At 42.0% G+C, this 21,323-nt stretch overlaps 1 protein-coding gene across 4 annotated transcripts in view; it reads left to right on the top strand.

Annotated features, from left to right (window-relative positions):
• The window catches only part of TNPO3 (transportin 3), a 102,324-nt gene that overhangs the window by 29,866 nt on the left and 51,135 nt on the right, over positions 1 to 21,323 (top strand). For all 4 annotated transcript variants that reach the window (XM_089676955.1, XM_089676958.1, XM_089676957.1 and 1 more), the window contains exons 3-6: positions 844 to 917; positions 1,049 to 1,205; positions 2,462 to 2,605; positions 8,061 to 8,236. In XM_089676955.1, the coding sequence (XP_089533081.1) occupies positions 844 to 917; positions 1,049 to 1,205; positions 2,462 to 2,605; positions 8,061 to 8,236 (551 nt within the window). The remainder of the gene's footprint in view (positions 1 to 843; positions 918 to 1,048; positions 1,206 to 2,461; positions 2,606 to 8,060; positions 8,237 to 21,323) is intronic.

The raw sequence follows: 21,323 nt of genomic DNA, 5'->3' as shown, positions 1-21,323 counted from the left end.
TTCATAATTCCCTCTACTTTGACTAAGGCCCCAGTTCCAGCTGAAGAAAAACAGCCCCAAAGCATGATACTGCAACCACCATGCTTCACTGTGGGTATGGTGTTCTTTTGGTGATGTGCAGTGTTGTTTTTGCGCCAAACATATCTTTTGGAATTAGAGGAAACTGCATATATTTTTGTACATACTTCCTTACTACATTTATACACTTATCCCAGCGTTTAATGCCTGGAAAGCTTCGACACAGAAGGATTTGTCAGTGTGCCTGAACTATCGTAGAACAGTCTGCTTCGCTTCGTTCTCATTGTGTTCACCTTTCCCACAGACAGATTTGTTTCTTGTGCAATTTCACAACAGGTTATGTGCCGATTATCCAGGATCAGGCATTCCCACATGCTGAATGTTCACAGGAAAGTTTGCTGTAGACTGGGAACCACCACTGCCGGGATTGTGACTGATGGACGTACGGCCATATTTGAAACATATACACCATTCAAATGTGGCTGAGCGTCTGTAGATATCTGCAGGTTTTATGCCTTTGTTTACAAGAAACGTAATCACCACGCACACACACTGTTGTCTGCCATCTTAATTAACGGTCTCTGAGCTGGCCTATGACGTGCACCGCCTATCAGTAATAGGAAACACTTGCCACTTACTACTGCATGTAGTGCCACCATGCTAACCTCCATTTTTACGAACGCCCCTTGTTTTAATATTAATATCTATGTATATCTATCCGTGCATGCATAAAGAGATTTATAAAAGTGTGGCTGTGATCAGGATCTGTAGGTGTGCAACATATCACTTACAAAGGTTTTACCGAAAATTCTTTTTGCTTTGTAGCTGGCTTTAGCAATAGCAGATCTTGCCCTGCAGATGGCTTCCTGGAAAGGCTGTGTACAAACGCTTGTAGAAACGTAAGTACTTACACGTATGCCTAACCTCCCAGTCTTGTCTCTGTGTTTGGTGTCACGTGTCGCTTTGTTTGTTGGGTTGGTGATTGTATATTACATTTCCTCTCTTTTTGATGCTTTGTTTTTTCTTATAGCTATGGTAATGACCCATCATCATTATCCTTCCTCTTGGAGATTCTTACTGTGCTACCAGAGGAAGTTCATAGCCGATCTCTGCGTATTGGTGCTAACCGGCGATCTGAGATCATTGAGGACTTGGCCTATTATTCTAGTACTGTAGTGTCTCTACTGGTAAGAATCTGTGAAAATCCTTTTGCAGTTTAATTGTTGGCTATTTGTTTTATTCTGACCATGGATTATATATGTACAGATCTCTGCAGTTGAGTAGCCACTAGCCATGCTCCTTCTTCATTTACATTCTATGGCAATCTGAGAGTTAACCCCTCTCCACTGCCTTTTTTTGTAGAAATGTTATTGCTGACATGACCAGCCACCCCACTAATGTGGGAGAACTTCCTGGTTCAGAGCTTTTAAATCCTTGCCCTCTGTGGATTAGTAAAAAGCAGTTTGGTAGTTTTCTGTCCCTGATCTGCTTGGCCTCTGTGCAGGGAAGGTATAAGGAACCTGTCACTGCACAGTAATAACACGTTGGTCCCCTTGTGATAATAAAGTTAAGCAAAAATACTGCTTTAAGTAATTAAATTTAGAAATCATTTAGAGAGGCCCACGCACCTATGTAAACACCTGCGAACCTAGGAGGCACGCGCATACATAAATGCAGATCGTATGGCACACCTTGGGTATGGCCTCAGATCCAAGAGTAAATGGAGAATTTGAAGGCCATCCTACAGTATTTAATACCGTGCCATGTCCCAATGTGTGTGTTTTTGTTTTTTCTCAGCTATAGTGCTGCTTTCTGTTCAAAACACATACCCCCACAGTGAAACCAGCGTTGTATTGCTGCAATCCGCTGTTCAGGTTACATACACCGGGTCGCACATGCTACAATCTTGGTCCTCTTCAGCTGACTGCTTCTTCTGCGTACAAACAGCCAGCTACTGATTATGCATTGGGCCTGCCCCCTGGCTTTTCTGTGTGCTCAGTCATGCAGCCTCCTGAGAGCAGATTTAACTTCTGCGTTTAACTCTAAATTGATGAGCTGAAAAGATTTTTAAAACCTTCATCTATGTACAGTTTTGGGCATTGTTTTGTTTAGCTATTTCCTGTGCACATACGATTTTGAGTCCTAACATATATTGACATTTATTTATCCCACACAGTCTCATTGTAAACCGGAGATTATCTTGTGTTTGTGTGCACTAAAATTTTAATTTGAATGTATTTGCAACTGAACTTTTCAAAAAACAGTTTTTTATTTTACAGGTCCTCTGCTTATATAAATATATATCTTGCTTTGGGGTGATAACTACATTCTCATGCCTGCAATGTGTGTTTTAGCATGTGTATGAAAAATAGAAACATTGGCCTAACTGTGAAAGGGTTACCAGTAATGTATATAATTGTGTATTGTCCTTATTTTTTTCAAGATGAATTGTGTGGAGAAGGCAATGGACAATGAAAAGATGCTGATAAAGACATTCAGATGTTTAGGCAGCTGGTTTAACTTGGGGGTCCTAGACAGCAACTTCATGGCTAACAACCGTCTCTTGATGCTGCTCTTCCAGGTCCTGGTAAGTTAAAGATGAATTGAACTCTAGAAGCTGTGTCTAAAAAGGAGCAGACAGAGGGAAAAGGACACATCACCAAAATTGCCTGTGATTCCCCTGCAGCTGTTTTTTCCCTCATTACTGACTTACCATTGTTTGTACTGCACTATCTGTGGTGGCAGCCATCTTGGGCGAGGCAGGGTCTTCTAGGCAGCTTTTTGCTTCCACTTATCAGAGCCTCCAGAAATGCGAATGGCAAGCCGCAGGATAGTGACATTACCAAATCTCTCTCCAGATTGCCTGAGACTACCAGCCAGATCTCACACTGCAGATAAACAGAAGTGCCGTGGCACCCCTTATCAGGAAATGCAAGGCTAATTTTTAGAAGGAAACCAAGACAAAGGGTACACTATTCAGGGTACTGCTTAGGCACAATTAAAACGTATTAATGTTCCCTAGACCATAGCAAATCTTTACTTTTTGAGTTCAGCTCCAGTTGTCTGCATATTGCACCACCCAAAAAAATGTAACTTCTCTTCTCTCTATTCTTTGCACTGTAATTGCTTTGTTTAGCTCAGCACAGTATTTTTAGGTATACTATATCTTAGCCCTAGGGAAATGCTGTTTTTGGACCTTTTGTATAGGTAGCTTCCAAACTTGGGCTCCCTGATTTCTAAGAGGTGCCCTGTTTGTGTTTAAGGGCAGCATCATCAAAACATTGCTCCCCATGAGGGTTTGTTTGATCTCCTTAACACATGATCCATTGCTAAGTCAAGTCCAGGCTCAGTTATTGCAGTTTATTTGCTCTTCTTGGGAAGCTCTCCAAAGTTGTAGAATGCTGCAGAACTTTTTTTTGATTGATTTATTTATTGAGCTGATTTTAACATCTATTTCAGCTACGTTTATGATATGATACTTTTAAGCACGTGTATATATGTTGGTCTGTAGTGACACTTTCATTGTAACATCTATGGCTTTATCATATTTTTATGGGTTTGATTTTGTTTTATCCGTTGACCGTATTTGCTATTGTGGATTATTATAATCAGAGGGGGAGTGGGGATGGGCGTGCCAGGACAAGTCTGATCATTGGAGGAGAGCAGACTGAGTTCCTAGCACAGCTAGAGAACACAGTATATTCTTCTGCTTAGTGTGGTCAGTTTTTAATAGGAAAGCAGATGGACTGGCAAGAACACTGGGGATTTTACACAAAGAAAGCAATACAAAGAGAACAGGATACTTTTACATACAAGTGCATGGTACAGCAGGCACATATCAGGTACATGAAATGTTGGGCTTATATATTCTTTAATACGCTTAGTTTTGCTGTGCGCTAAAACCTCAGCATTGTCGTGCTTGATGCTCTTCTGTCTGTATAAAGAGACCTGCTAAATTTGAAAATACATTTTCCCTGAATGAATAAATAGAATGGGCAATCTCTTATGATTGGCTAAATTCATGAAGGCTTTCACCCCTCCAAGGATCATTACCGAGCTCTATCCAGTGGAAAACAAGAGTTCACAAAAAAGTGGTCTGTTCCTGTCGTATACCTTGACTTCTCAGTCTTAAAGTGATTCTAAATCTTGACAGTAGTGCTACAATGATGGAGCAGCCATTGAGTAACATGTAAACCGCTTTATATTTAATCAATAAATACTATTTTTCATTTTATTTAAAGTGGGTTATGTGAAATATTTTCTTTCTTTTTTTTTTTTTTTCAGCACTACCCGAGTGGGTCCAGTGATTTCACCTCCGTTGTTTCCAGCCCTCCCCCAGGCCGCTCAAAGCAGAGTGGAGCTGTCTGTCAAGGATCTCATCCACCCACCAGTGCTTTGGAAAAGATCAGATCCTTCACTGACAGCTCCAGTCCACTTTGCAATGCCTGGAGTAGGGCCTGAAACAGCGAGGGATGTCGCAGGGCATTGGGTTAGAACCCACTTCCAATCCTGGGCCATAGTAAGCTAGGGGATTTCCTCTACAGTAAGTCATGTGGTGTGGCAACTTTGCAGAGGCTCTGTGAGCCCACAGATCATTGCCACCACCACCAATGAGCTATTTGTGACCAGTAGGTTAGCCAAAGAACATATACATAAGTAAAGATTTTAGCCCTAAACACATGGCACAAAATCATTATAATTATTACAAAGGGGTTTTTTTCTCCTTTGGTTTAGTGACACTTAAACATCTTACTATATCTATAGAAGATGTTCCTTCATTCAAACATCCTGCTGACAGGAAGTTTGAGACACTCTTAAAGTGGTACTGCAAGCTTATTTTTTCTAAAATAACAAGCATGTTGTACTTACCTGCTCTGTGCAATGGTATTTCAAACAGCTCTTCTGGGATCCCCCACCTGCACTCTCGGCTCCTCTTGTTCTGCATCTTCCCCCATAACAAGCCACTTGCTATGGGGGCAGATGTAAGGGCTCAATCCTGAGCTGAGCTGTGTGCATCTATTGACGTACACAGTGCTGCTTGGCCCCACCCCTTCACTGAATTTGACTGACAACAGCAGGAGCCAATGGCTCCCACTAATGCCTGTAAGTCCATGTGTGAAGGAGAGAGGACTGCAGCCAAGTATTCGCCCTATCCTGGTCCAAAATCCCTAAGCAAATACCCTCAGATTCCAAAATTTTGTATGGAATTTCCAGTATCAGTTATTGCCTCTCTGAGACAAAGGGAATATGTGGCAACTGTAGACATGCACGATCGCTGTCTGCATATTCCCATCTATCCACTCAATCAGCACTTTCTTCCCTTTGCAGCAGGAGACAATTACTTCTAGTTTGTTGTTCTGCTTTTTGTCTTACCCTTTGCTTTCACAGTATCCACAAAGATACTTCCGCCTCTAAGAACTTCATCCAGGTCACAGGTTATCTAGAGGATCTTCTTCTGAAGATCCTCTGCAACCTTCTCTTATTCTGCAACCATCTCTTATTCTGCAACCATCTCTTATTCTTCAGCCTACTCTTTGCCTGGAGTACTTGGCCTAATTCTAGACACAGCCCAAGCAAAAGTCTTCTTTCCAGAATACAAATTGCTGTCTCTTAGAGTTTGTGCAAATCAAAGGAATGTCCCTGACATTCTTCATGAGAGTTCTGAACCTCATGGTGGATTCCTTTTGAAGCTGTACCATTCACTCAATTTCATTTGAGCATTCTCCCAACAAAATCTAGCTAGCATGAAATAAACATCCTCCTTCTCTTGACTTGCCCATGCTCCTATACAGTTAAGCACGGTACTCCCTAGCTTGGTGGGTTTCCAACCCAGCCTTGACAAAGTAATTTCTGCTACATCACTGAAAGGTGATAACAGATACCAGTCTTTGACTGGTTAGGAGTGTTCCAATCCCTCATAGTCCAGGGAACATGGTCACCAAAAAGAGCCAAGCTTCCTTTTAAGCATCTTGAAGCTTACAGCTACCAAAATGCCTCTGCACCACTGGACCCCACTTCTTCAGCAACACCCAATCAGGGTGCAGTGGGACCATACCACAGCTATGGCCTATACAGTCACCAAGGAGGCACCAGGAGTCCTGAACTTTTGAAGGAAGCAAGCCAGATCATCGAGCATCCACTGTCCTGTAATCTCTGTCCACATTCCCAGGGTGGACGACTGGAAGATGTATTACTTCATCTGTCACCATCTGGACCAAGCAGGATGGGCCCTTCAACCCAACATCTTCAGCCTGATCTGAATGAGGTGGGGGACTTCCCTAAACTCAGTTCAGGTCAATCTGTGCCTTGCCTTCAATGCAAATTCTGCCTGAACTGCTCTTCAATATTTTCCTTCTTTTGACCACGCTGGGAAGTCTAAAAGTTCCCAGCACTTCTTTTGAGTATGTTGTTCTCAAGGTTCTTGCAGTAGCACTCTGCTTCTTGGTACTGTTTTGTTTTGCCTAGTTGTTGCCCACCCTCTTATCAATTGATTGGATATGTCCCAGAGTCTGTGCCTGTACAGTATGATTAAGATAAAAGGAATTTTGACTAACCTGTAAATTTCATATCTTTGAGTGCAGGATACAGACCACCATCTCTTCTAATCTTACTCTGCATTGCTTGCTACTACAAAACTAACGACTCTCAGCATGAGATAGTTATAGGGAGATGCCCAGAGAGCGTGTCCTTGAAAGCTTTGCCAGTGTCCAATCCACCTGAAAGTACCAGCCTTTTAGCCCCCAGGGTCTATGAATATCAAACCCATGTCCTGTACTGTACTAAGTCTAAATTCCTTTTCTTTCTGATATATTCAAAATCTATAACTTTCAAGTTAAACTGCCTCCTTACAGGACCCTACAAAACTGTATTTCCGCCCAGGATAATTCCTCCCATTCCCAGCTTGCCTCAGGTTTTTCTTGTGTCCTTGGAGGATGGACATATTCTTCAGCTTTGCTAGCCTATTTTTGCAAAAGCTTTTCCTTCAAATTCTTCTATAATTATCTTTCTCAGTCTCACTGCTGGAGCACTGTCTCTTCAATTGCAGCTATTTAGTACATTCATTTACAGCTTGGCTTTTGGAGTACTGTATCTGAACCCCGCCTTACTGGACTTTTGGGGATAAGTGACCACTGGACACTGGGTTTGTTTTGTGTGCTTTCCATATTCCATTCTGGTTACCTTTTCTGTTTTTGTTTGTTTTCGTTTGTTTTTTCTTCTTGGGATTGTTAAAGTGGCAGTAAACTCTTATCTTAGGTTGTACCTACTTGTAAGCTTACAATAAGGCTTAACTGTAGATACAATGAATATCTCCTAAACTTGCACTGTTTAGGAGATATTCACATTGGCAAAAGCCTATGATGATACACGCACATGTGCAGTGACTCTATACATTCAGGACACACAGTATGCCGTTGAATGAAGAGCGCCATGCCGCATTCAGATGGCCAGAGCCCGTGAACCCGGAAGGAAGACGGGGTGGAGATGTTGGAGGGCTCCATGTACAGGTAAGGATCTCATAATGTGCTAATGTGAGATGCAACTTATATGGAATCAGGGAAAATAACAGGGCTCATGGCAGCGGTCTCCTTCATATGCAGATCTAAGCAGGTAAGTGGCTGTGATCAGTCCTCTTCTGATGGGCTGTTCCCCATCTACCCCCTTCTCCCCTCCTGTCCATCCCAGGTGATGTCACATACAAGCCCAGGACAGGAGTGGAGGAGGGATAGGCGGGGAACAGCTCTCCACAGCTAGCATGATTTCACCCGCTTACCTGCGTAGATCTGCATGTGTTAGTAGAGGGTATGCCATCTACCCGTCAGTTGCCTGTGACCGACTAGAAGATCGCGGCAAAACCCTCTTTTGAGAAACCCTGCTTTGCCTTTTTAAAGAATTCATTTTGACTTGTTAGGCTCTAAATTGTCAGATTCCTGAAATAAAAAGTTTTCTAAAAATGTTTTAAACTACTGGTTTATGTTGTCACATATAAGGTGTATGCAATCTGCAATGTACTAAATCTAAGCCCTTTTTTTTGTTTGTTTTAGCAACAGGACCAAACATCGTCCAATTTACATGAAGCTGCATCTGACTGTGTGTGTTCTGCACTCTATGCCATTGAAAATGTTGAGACTCACCTTAACCTAGGAACACAGCTATTCCAGGGTGTACTTACACTTGAAGTTGCCTATCACATGGCAGTGGCACGAGAAGACATGGACAAGTAAGAATTCATTAAAACTTATAGTTGGCAAGCTTGAATAAAGAAACAGATCCAGCGAGATCAACGTGTGTGTGTGTGTGCGCGCACATGACGCATATTGTTTTCAGTGAGAAACTTATCAACGTTTTTTGAAGATATTTACACTCTGCTGAAACCACTATGCAAGAGAGTTCACATCTTTACTGCCCTAACAGTAAATGACCCCAATGCAGGGTTAAAATGCTTCTCCTCCAGTTTCATTGTGTGACTGGATGTCTTTTTCAGAGACCTTTGATTAAACAGTAGGTTTTTTTTCCCCGTTACTGCTGTCACCATTAAAAGATGTGTATATGGCAATCATATCCCCTTTTAAGTGCCGCTTCCTCCAGGGAGAATACATTAAATCTGTGTATTTGGTCCTCAAATTTGAGGTCTTCCAGCCCCCTTATTATAACCCCAATTCCAAAAAAGTTAGGCCGCTGTGTAAAATCTTCATAAAAACAGACTGCATTGATTTGCAGATCTAAAACTATATCTTATTCATAATAGAAAATAGCATATCAAATGTTTTTAAACTGAGGAAATCTTGAAATTGATGGCAGCAACACATCTCAAAAAAGTTGGGACAGAGTAATAAAAAAGATGGCAAAGTAAGTGGAAGGATGTTGCACTTCTGAATTCAGAACAGAGTTGCCACTCTCATGTAGGGCCTGCTGGCTTGCACTATTTGGGATAAAAAAAAAAAAAAAATGTTCAGGGGGCGTGGCTATCAGCATTTGCACTGCTGACTCTTAAACCTGTAGCCTGTCCATCATCACCAGGTCACACCTACCTAGTCATGCCCACTGTTTTCAGGATTGACATGACTGCCTCTGTTACTGAACTCATTCTGTGAGCTGCAGTGTCTGATTGGGAAAATGTGTAATGCATTAAAGCGGTAGTAAACTCGGTTGGGGGGAACAAAAACTTTTCCTCCTGCAAGGCAGTATTGTAATGTGCTAGTATGCATTGCAAACTAGTACGTACATTATGTAAAACGTACCTAAGAACAAAGCCCTCCAGTGGCGCACTGTCCCCGCTGACAGGGCTTCCATTTCACCCAGTCTTCCTTCTGGGTTTGCGGGCTTCTGTCCTTTTGGATGAGCCGTGATGACATCACTAGTGCGCATGCACACGGGAGTCACTGTTTACGGCACAGGTTTCTGAAGGGGTATGCTGTTCCTTCAGACCGCATGCACTGGAGAAGTCCCCGGAGGCTTCACAAGTAAATGTCTCCTAAACTGTGCACGTTGAAGAGATATTTACAGTACGTACAAGTAAGACTTATTGTAGGCTTAGGTAAAAGATAAAAAGCATTTACTACCACTTTAAGTCAGGGCTCAGTCAGGAAGGGTAAAGGACGTTTTTCTGAATACTTTCAGGCTTGTGCATCATATAGTAACTGGATTTAGTGCTTAAACTGTTATACAGGAGCCTTCTAGTTGTGCTTTAATAGTGCTCTCTCACTACCAGGTTGGACCAGAGCTTTGTCTATTCAGAACAGCTTGGTGTTCAGCCTTGGCAGAGATGCTTGGAGCTGATGTATGCAAGGCAAATGCCCACAATCTATACCTTCCAGCAGCTTTTTTTTTAATTTTTATTTTATTTACTAATGATGATTTCCAGACTCTGGTAAATTAAAGTGTTACTAAACCCACAACAGTAAAATCAGTCTGTATCTGCAGTAAAGCATGCTTGTTATATTCACTGTAGAACCTAAGGGGTTAATCCTCCGCATTGTGTAAAAAGGAATGTTTGATCCTGTCTCCTCTGAGCCTCCCCTCCTTCTACTGTCCCCAATCCATTTCCTGATATAACAGAGCCTTGGGGGCAAGCTGCATATGCTCAGTTTGGTGTGCAATGCTTCCAGCAGTTTTTTTTGGGGGGGGGTTACATGTGATGAGCACAGGGCCAATCAGCGCTGTCCAAACAGAGAGTCAGGGGTCCTGTAGCCTCATAGGACATTCAAGGGAGTATGAAAACTCCTACAAGCTTTAACCAGTGCTCTGCTGGACACTGATAGAAGTCACATGACTGCTCTAACTGCTGATGAATAAAGGTATTTAGCAGCTTATATTTACTAAACTAATTGCATTTCCATGTTCTGTGTACTGTGGGAAACCAGATATAGTGAATGCAGGGTCCTGGGTTTAATACCACTTTAAAGGATAACGAAACCTCAAAACAAAACTGTATGTTGCCAAAAACTTTCAGATACCACTCGAAATGTATGAAGTGTAAGTACTTTCAGGTAATTTCAAAGCTTGCCAACTTCCTTTTACCTTCCACACATTCCTGTTGGCCCATATCAGTTTTTACATCTTCTCATTAGAATGAATGTACTTACAAACCTAGTGTGTGTAGTTGTGTATGACAGTGTAAGATAACTTGCATAGTTTGTGACCTAATGGGCAGCTATATTATATTTCAAGCTTTTGTACCAACATCTAAAAATAATACCTAATGCAATTTTCACTTGTTAAAGTGGTTATAAATGCTTAGCCCAGGTTCACATATATGTGGTGCGGTACATCGCATGTTATTCGCACATGAACTGCACCTTATTCCTGTGCAAATCACATGCGATTTGTGTGCGGAGCGATCGGAGCCATACATTTTGTATGGCTCTAATTGTACCGCACCTGCACCAAAAAGGTACAGGACCCTTTTTTTGGTCCACACTAGAATCTGATTGAATGGGTATTCACACGTATGCGATCCGATTCTGCACATTGCACCGCGGTTTGTGGACCGATTTCGGGGTGTTGTTAACTTAACCACTTCAAGTCCGGACACTTTCACCCCCTTCCTGTCCAGGCCAATTTTCAGCTTTCAGTGCTATCACACTTTGAATGACAATTACGTGGTCATGCAACACTGTACCCATATGAATATTTTTTTGAGACAGATAAAAATATTTTTTGGTGGTATTTATTCACCACTGGGATTTTTATTTATTTGCTACATAAATGAAAAAGTCCAAATGTTTTGGAAAAAAAAAAGTTTTTTTTCTTATAAAAGTTTGCAAATAAATAATCTTCATAAATCTTGGCCAAAATGTATTCATCTATCTTTTTAGTAAAAACAAAAATAACCCAAATTTAGTGTATAACCAAAAATATATAATTGGCCAATCAGTGATCACATGAATCGGAACCTCACACAGAGGTCCTGTACAGCGATCGGTGGATCGTGGTGCCGCGCTCTCCCAGGGAGGTCGTACAGGCAATGAATGCAGGGGCCGTTTATAAACGCCACCTGCTCCTGAACTGCTCCTGTCAGGCCGTTTTATGTACATGGGCCAGATGGGAAGTAGTTAACATACACACCCACAGCGATTTGCATGAACGGGATGCGATTCTGATGCGGTGCCGACTTCGCACAGTAAACTCTGCAAAATCCAGACCATTTCAGTGTGAACCCAGGCTAAAGGGTTTTTTTAATTTAATTTTAATGCATTCTTTTGCGTTAACCACTTCCCGACCGGCCGTTGTATATAAACGGCCGGACGGTGGCACTGCAGGGTCGGGTGGCCGTTTATAAACTGCCTCCCCACACCCTGCTTGTGCGCGCTTCCCCGGGAGCGCGCAGCACCGTGACCCAGTGCCCGCTGTGTCCTCTGGACACACCGATCGTCAGTCGGGAGGTCCCGATCATGTGATCACTGATTGGCCAATCAGTGATCACATGCAAAGAAGTAAGCAAGATCTCTCTTCTGACATCATTGCTTACTACGTGTGAAATCTGTGAATGATCACAGAGGTCACATGGTACAAGGCTATTCACAACAGCCTTGTACCATGTAACAAGCTGTGACCAATCACAGCTCACTCAGTAGTTCTCAATGGCTGCAAGAATGCAGACAGAGAGAAAGAGAAATGATTGCTTTTACATCCTATATGGGTGTAAAAGCAGTGTAAAAAAACAAAAAAAAACAAATCTTCATCACCCCCCAAAAGTAGTACAGTGTCACCATGGTGACACTGTACTGCTAGGGTGACCGTATGTAAAAAAAAATGTTTAAAAATTATAATTTTTAGTTATAAACTAATTTGGCTTTTTTTTTTTTTTTTTTTTTTAACTAAAAAGATAACAGAATAAATTTTGGCCAAGATTTATGATGAAATATTATTTGTTTGCAAAATTTTATAAGAAAAACACTTTTTTTCAAAATTTTTGGACATTTTCATTTACATAGCAAAAAAAATTTAAAATCCCAGTGGTGAATAAATACCACCAAAATAAAGTTTTTATCTGTCTCAAAAAAAATGGTAAATTCATGTGGGTACAGTGTTGCATGACTGCGGAATTGTCATTCAAAGTGTGACAGCACTGAAAGCTGAAAATTGCCCTGGTCAGGAAGGGGGTAAAAGTGTCCGGACTGGAAGTGGTTAAAGAGGAGCTACAGTCTCCATTCAGTAATTGCATGAAATACACCCATGGAATGCCTAGTGGCCAGTTTGTCAGAATAGGCTATTAATTTTGATTTAAAAGTGTTTGCATGTTAAATTTGTTCCTAAATACGTCAGATCCACAGTGAGCCGGCGGCAATTTTATGTAAGGGCACCTGATGCCGGCGCCCACTCTCTCCTGGGATTTGTTGCAGCTGGCTACCTAACATGCACCTCTAGTTCTCACGCCTGCACACTACGCGGCTCAAACACTTTGCTGAGGATACCCAAAGACTTCTGGGATTGATGTCACCATTATCCTAGGAATCAATGGGATGTCAAACGCCTAGGCAGCCGAATTTGGAAGCCGCAAGAAGATTAAAATAAATATATTTCTGCTGGGAAAAAAATCCTAAAAAGTATGTTAACATAAGATAACATTGCCTGATTATTAACCATAGACAAAGTTGAAAAAGAGGGTGAAGATCCGCTTTAAGATAAGACCTTCCTAGGTTAGCTCCTCCCCAGCCCCCCCAAAATACTTACCTGAGCCCATTCTCAATCCAGTACAGTGTCTGAGAGGAGCAGCAGCCTCACTGCCTTCTTTCTCTTCACTGGACAAGGAAGCAGAAGCAGGAGCCATTAGCTCCTGCTGCTATCAATCAAATCCAGAGAGAAGTGGGGGTGGGACTAAGCAGTGCTACGTGTGTTTATAGACACACAGAGCCTTGCTCGGGAGCTAGGACGCACATTTGCCCCTATAGCAAGTGTTTGCTATGGGGGCTTACACAGAAGAGGAGCAGCAGACAATGCTGGTGGGACCATTGCACAGAGCAGGTAAGTATAACTTGTTTGTCTTTTATGTAGCACTTATATTTTTGCCCAGGTTCCCCCTTCTTTGCCCCACAGCCAGGCACCAGGTATTTTTAACAGCCAGGTACACATACAAACTTTCGCTCGTTGTCCTTAAAGTCCGGTCTAGGGGGCGTTTGTTTTTTAGTTTAATTGTAGAACTGGGGGAAGGAATAGCTGATCTCTTAGTTGAGCACTGTTGGAAGTCCTGGCTGAAAGCAGATAGCAGACTTCTCTTTAGCAACAAGTAGTTCGGGAGTAGTTTTTCAGTAGTAGTAGTAGTTGCAGGGCTGAGCTCCTCAGGTACAAGACAGTTCCGGCAGACTGCTACAGCCCAAAAGTGACATAGCTGAGCAAAGTCCTGTCTGCACAGTCCTACTGCTAGCAACAGTTAGACAAGCTCCTCAGAAAACTAGCCAGTGTTCCCTTTTCTCAGACCCAAGCTGACTATCAACCAGCACACAAGTCCCCAAGATTCTGTGTCTGTACTCGCCCAAGACCAGAATGGTAGCCTCCTTCCAATCTTCGAAGCAAAACCCTCCAGTGATACCAGACAGATCATTGGCATACAGCTCCCCCATCAGCTTACTGTAGCGGGGTCACTCTCTCTGACTTCAGGCCCTCAGGTTGGCCACCTGAGGCCCACATGTCAGCAAATGCCAGGCGAGGCATGCCTGCCTCCAGCCTGGCTTGGTGCAATCCTCTCCCAGGAAAGATGCTGAACCCATGTGCTCACAGAACATAAATACCACTCCTAGCATGCAGTGGGGCCAACCTTCCCGGCAATTGGCTAGAACAGTATCCATATTCATGTTCATTTGCCTAGCCCCTACACACATTCAGTAAGGCTCTCATGGCTTCCTGAAGGTGGACAGAACTCAGACAAACTTAAACACCAGAGCATCATGAGCAGACCCAACTAATCAATCACAGCACTCTGTTAAGCAGAGAGCCCAAATAGATTTCTCTAATAGTCTCTCTGCTAAGCAGAGAAATACAGCTATGCTTAACCTAACTATACAAGTCCTAGCACCTAACTAGTGCTACACTTAAATCTAAAAAAGCCTTTAACACTTTAACCTGCTTACTGTTTCATTTAGTGACAATTGCATTCTGTATGGAGATTTAGAAGTTTTTCCTCTAGTAGTCAACTGCATCAGCGAGGTTGCTTAATAACTGACAAGATACATTGTTAGCCTTGCGGGTTACTCGACAGTCTAGTCACTGTGCAGTCCCACCAAGCAGCAAGGGAAGGCACGTGTAATCAGAAAATGTGGGTTTTATGCACACACATAGTTAACAAGTACTCACAGAACAAAGTTTTTAACTAACCTACTATTCTCAAACCTATTTACATTATAATGTACACATTCACATGTACGTCTGCAGTTTCCCTTTTAATCTTCTGGTACTTGCTGATTAGAGATTAACCCAGGGGTTTATGTACAGTATGTGTATACTTTAAGTTTGTTTTTCTTAATCTATATGAACACCACAACATTCTCTTTGTAAGTGTTTGCAGAGTCTGCCAGCTGACTCAGGTCACTTCTAAGCCTCAATTGTCATAGTTGACATTATGCTGGCTGCCTGTTCAGGGTATTCACTGATTCTGTGGGAGGAAATAAATGAGAAAAGCCTGTCCTGTCTGTAATTTTGCAGTAGTTAGCTGTTTTATACAGCCAAAATACTCTGAATAGTGAAATCCTCTGGGACTTGATTAGAAGGGCTCTGTCCTGCGCCCAATTCTGTTTAACTTCATAAATGATATAGAGGTTGGAATAAAAACTTCAATCTCAGGGTTTGCTTGATGATACAAAGTTAAGCGGGGAAATAACTTCACAACAGAATATAAAAATTTTACAAGAAGACATAGTTAAAATAGAGGGGTGGACAGCTATATGGCAGATTAAGTTTAACTGCTTGCCCTCCAGAGAATTTACCCCATCTGACAGGTCATTTTTTGCATTACGACGCTGCGCTATTTCAGCTGGTAATTGCGTGGTCATGCAATGCTGTACTCAAACAAAATGTTTGTCCTTTTTTTTTTCCACACAAATAGAGCTTTCTTTTGGTGGTATTTGATCACCTTTTGGGTTTTTTATTTTTTGCGTTGTGAACAAAGAAAACCCAAAATATTGAAAAAGCAATATTTTCTCATTTCTGTCATTAAAAAAAATCCAATAAACTCAAATTTCGGCATAAATTTAGACCAAGATGTATTTTGCTACATGTCTTTGGTAAAAAAAAAAAAAAAAAATCCCAATAACTGCATATTAATTGGTTTGTGTGAAAGTTATAGTGTCTACAAATTTACAGATACTGGAATTTACACAGCTTTTACCTTCTGACTGCATATCACATTTCTTGAGGTGCTAAAATACCAGGGCAGTACAAACACCCCCAAATGACCACTTTTTGGAAAGTAGACACCCTAAGCTATCTGCTGAGAGGTAAGTTGAGTCCATGGAAGATTTATTATTTTTCCACAAGTTTTTGGAATACGACAACATTTTTAGTTATTTATTTTTTTACACAAAGTTGTAATTTAAATGATATATTGCTCACACATGCCGTGGTATATTTGGAATTACACCCCAAAATATATTCTGCTACTTCTCCTGAGTATGAGGATACCACACGTGTGAGACTTTTTGGGAGCCTAGCCACATACAGGAACCCAAAATTCAATGACCCCTTTCAGAGTCTGCTGGTGCGTAAATTCCTCATTTCACTTCCTCACTACCTATCACAGTTTTAGAGGCTCTGAAATTCCAGGATAATGCAATCCCCCAACAAATTACCCCTCTTTGGAAAGAAGACACCCCAGATTATTTGCAGAGAGGAATGTTGAGTCAATGCAATATTTTTTTTTTACCACAACTTTTTGGAAAATTACAAAAAAAGCTTTTTTTTTTTTTTTTTTTTTTATTTACACAAAGTTGTCACTTAAATGATATATTGCTTACACAAGCCATGAGTATATGTGGAATTGCACCCTGAAATACATTCTGATACTTTTACTGCTTATGGGGATACCACATGTGTGAGACTTTTTGGAAGCCTAGCCACATACAGGAGTCTGAAATCCAATGACCACTTTGAAAGCCTGAAGGTGCGTAACTTCCTCATTTCACTTCCTCAATACCTATCACAGTTTCGGAGGCCCTGAAATGCCAGGATAGCACCAAACCCCAAAATGACCACTTTTTGGAAAGTATACACCCCAAGGAATTTAAAAAGAGGCATGGTGAGTATTTTGCAGATCTCATTTTTTCTCACAAGGTTTTTAAAAACATAAAAAGAAAAGAAAAAAATGTTTGTTTTCTTCATTTTCCAAAAACTTGTGACAACAAACGAGATCTGCAAAATACTTACCATGTTTCTTATCGAATTCCTTGGGGTGTTTCTTTCCAAATAGAGGTTATTTTGGGGGCTGCGTACTATTCTGGTATTTCAGGGCCTCCGAAACTGTGATAGGTAGTCAGGATGTGTAATGAGGAAATAGTCTTTTTAACCACTTGCCCTCCAAAGGATTTACCCCCTTTTCTGACCAGGCCATTTTTTGCGATCCGGCGGTACGTTACTTTAATTGACAATTGCGCGGTCATGCAACTGCACCCAAATGAAATATATGTCCTTTTTCCCCCACAAATGGAGCTTTCTTTCTGTGTTTTTTTGCTCATCTGTGCGGTTTTTATTTTTTGCGCTATAAACAAAAAAAGACTGACATTTTTTATTGACTTTTTGCTATTAAACCTGCCCAGTGAAAAATTTTAAAAAATCAAATTTCATCATAAATTTAGGCCAAAATGTATTCTGCTACATGTCTTTGCTAAAAAAAAAAAAGAAAAAAAAAAAATCCAAATACGTGTAAATTGGTTTACATGAAAGTTATAGTGTCTACAAATGGTATATATACTGGATTTTTTATTTATTTTAAATACTAGTAATGGCAGCGATCAGCGACTTATAGTGGGACCTTGGCTGGCATTCTGACGGGGGGGGAGAACTGACTAACTGTTGCTGACATCCCCAGTGACACTAATACAGTGATCAGTGCTAATAAAAAGCACTGAGACTGTACTAATGACCCTGGGCAGGAAGTGGTTAACATTTGAGGCGATCAAAGGGTTAACTGTGTGCTGTTTTGCTATTGTGTATGTACCGTATTTTCCGGCGTATAAGACGACTGGGCGTATAAGAAGACCCCCTACTTTTCCTGTTAAAATATAGGGTTTGATCTATACTCTCCGTATAAGATTACCCCTCTTCCAACGCACACCAAATAAAAATTAAAAAACATCAGATTTGATTTCAATATGGTATGGTATTTCAGTATGGTATTCCAATGATGGGGTGCGATTCCTCCCACTGACACCAATGATGGGGCACTATTCCTCCCACTGACACAAATGATGGGACACTATTCCTCCCACTGACACCAATGATGGGACACTATTCCTCCCCCACTGACACTAATGATGGGGCACTATTCCTCCCACTGGCACCAATGATGGGACACTATTCCTCCCACTGACACCAATGATGGGGCACTATTCCTCCCACTGACACCAGTGATGGGGCACTATTCCTCCCTCTGACACCAATGATGGTGCCCCATCATCATGCACCCAGCTAACTGCATCTGGGTTGGGGGTTTGGGCCACAGCACCTTCTGGATGCAAAAGGGCCGTGATGATCTCTTCCTGGAAGTTTAGGAAGGATCCACTTCGTCCAGTTGCTTTGTAAAGCACAAAAGCGTTATATAGAGCTAATTGAAATAAATAAACAGACACTTTTTTGTACCAGCGTCTGGCTTTACAGGAAACTAATCATCTGGTCGTTGAAGTCCACCCCTTCTATATTCAGGTTATAGTCGTGGACACAGCAGAGCTTCCCAGCTGCTGTGGAAATTTGGATGGTTGTGTCTGCGTGAATGGAAAACTGGACAAAAACATCCCGTTTATCCGTTCACTTCACCGCAAGCAATGCATCATTTTTCAAATAGGCTTTTTCCCCCTTTCTAAAATGGGTGTTTAGAAACCGTTGGGGGAGAAGCGTCACTGATTAGGTTGCACAGTGCCACATGCGCCGAATCCAAGATAGTACAAATGTCTAAATAGTGACACGCTTGAATAACAATTGTCCACGTATAAGTGGTACCCCATATGCAAAAAGGGTGACACCTAGTCCCAAACTATCTTGCCACTGCTCCCCATGTAGTGGGCATCCAGGGGGCTCCATGTGACTATTTTTTCCCTCGTAAATTCAAAACTTATATGTATAGCCTATTGCCCTCTCACAGGTCTTATACATTCTGGCACCCTTGCAGGGGAGGAATTGTTTGAATGCAAGGCGGCCAGATTAACTGAGGGACCCATCAAAACAGATGTTTTGCTGGGGAGTATACACATCTGCAAATTTCTGGTTAAGGTGATTTACAAAGGGCCAAATTTTGTGGAGCCGGTCAAATTCTGGGTCACCCCAAGGATGACAGTGTATTGTTGAAATGCATAAATTGCATTATATTCTCATATCTACGCCTGGCCAGGGCAGCAGAGAACTCTGGCATGTGATGAATCGGGTCTGTGGACCAATACAACTGCAATTCATTTTTTTTAGTAATGCCCATGTTGAGGGATAGGCCCAAAAAACTGTTACATTCGGAAACCGAAATAAGTTTCCATGCAAATGGTCTGGAAAGGTTTGAATTTGGGTTTGGCGGCGATAAACTGTTGTGCATATAAATTGCTTTCATCCACAATCAATCCATACAAATCTTCTGTGAAATCCGCTCCAAAAAATCAAGGGGAATAGTTAAATGTGATGTTTCCACCTGAATTCTGGGTTGGGCAGTGAATGGGGGAAGTACGGGTGCTGCAGAATTTATGGGCTGCCACACAGGATTGGCAAGCACATCCAGAAGAACACTATGGGCTCTACGGGCCGGTGCTTGCATTCTTGGTGGCTGCGGGACACTACTTGTGCCAGCCACCGCACCAGCTTGTGCTGCACTTATGGGACTCGCCACTTCACCAAGTGATACTGCAGTGCTGGTATGTATAAGACCAGGATGTACTATTCTTCTGGTGCTCGCCAGTTCACCAAAAGGTAGCGTGGCACTAGTACTGGCACTCTGCTGCATATGAGAATCATTATGCAATTGTACCACCTCAGCAACTTGAAAACAGGGTCGGGTACACCTGACCTTAGCAGGGACCTCTGCTCCATCTTCTGAGCTATCGGTCAGCGTGCCACTGCTGTCTACATGTTCGTATTCTGAGCTTGATTCTGTCAGTGAGGCTTCCCCTTTGCTCTCACTCTAACATGTTCAAAATCTGTAGGCCTCTTCACTAGAGTACCTTTCATTGCACATTTGGCTACTAAATTTGTAGGCACCTAGTTCAACTCATGGGAGAGAAAAACACCTGGCTGTCAGGGACTGCTTGAACGGCTACAAAAAAAATGTACCTGCAAGTGTAGCAAAGATCAGGTCTGATTCTGCTAACACTGCAGTTTTGTGACCGTGACCTACTGACACTGCACTTGCTGGGGGAGAAGGGGGGGGGGGGGTTAAGCATAGGGGCTAAACGCAGGTGCTGGGGCTGATCCCGCTAACACTGCGTTTTTGGGGACACTATACTATTGTGAATGCTGGTATAGTTATGATCTGACCAAAGCTATTGATCCGTTCAGACACTATACTAGCAATGGCGGTTTATTGTGTATGTGAGCGTGTTCCTGGCAATCAAAGGGTTAAATGTGATGGCTGATGTAGTGACGGGCAATCTGATGCTATCTGGGAGGGATGCTAATGCTATCTGAAGTCGCCTGTGACACTAATACAGTGATCAGTGAACAAAAAATGTGTACACTGTACTAATGACACTGGTGACAGGACAGTGAAGGGGTTAACTGGGGGACGATCAGGGGGTTAAATGTGACCTAGCTGTGCTTTTACTGTAAATCTGTAGTTCTTTGACTCACGTGGATTTGCTTTCTTTTCTCTCTGAAACGGAATGTGCCCAGGGAGAGTATATTGCATCATTACCTGTACCTGTGTAAATGTAAACACAGGTACAGGATGATGTGTGATAGGGCAGGGATCAGTCCACAGATCCAGGCCAAACAATGCTGACCTGAATCTGCTGATTGATCGGTGCAGCACCAAATCACTGCACCGCCCTAGAGAAGCACTTAAAGGATAAGTTTACCTTTTCTGGCAGAATTTCATTTTTCATAATAAATAGAAGTATATACCAATGCCATTTCTGGCCTAGCCATTCCAATGTGCTTTTCTCTCACTTGCCTTATCCACAAGAGTTTGTTTGAATTTTTGGAATGATTTTTAGATTCCATCACTTCCTGGAAATCATCTCTCAGCATTCATTTTCTGTAGGCCATCTCCCAGAAGCCTTCACTTGAATCACAGAGGGAGTGATAGGGTGTATTAACCACTCTGGACCACACCTCCCCCATTACAGTACTACCTTCCATCCACTTTCTATACAATCTGATTGTACAAACACCTTTAGATCTCCCATCAGCTATGGTAGTACAAGATCCTGCCTGATTTTATACAAATTGAATAGATTGTTCAGGTGCTCCTATTCCATTGTTCTGGTAACTAAAGGAAGTTGTACATAGATTGTGCAATCAGATTGGATAGTGTATGGCCATCTTTATACAAGTACATAGAAGGAAGAGGGCGGGGACACTCAGTTGTCAGGCCCCATTCACATCTCCATGTAGTGAAAACTCACACTCCCGCATGCGTTTATTTTGGGTGTTTTGGAGCGTTTGCACTCGACGCGCATAGTGCAGCC

Source organism: Staurois parvus, unplaced genomic scaffold, assembly GCF_062004578.1.
Source record: "Staurois parvus isolate SC_StPar_1 unplaced genomic scaffold, SC_StPar_1.0 ptg000175l, whole genome shotgun sequence".
NCBI classification, from domain to species: domain Eukaryota; kingdom Metazoa; phylum Chordata; class Amphibia; order Anura; family Ranidae; genus Staurois; species Staurois parvus.
Note: the sequence above shows the minus strand (reverse complement) of the source record. Positions and strands in the feature narration are given on the sequence as shown.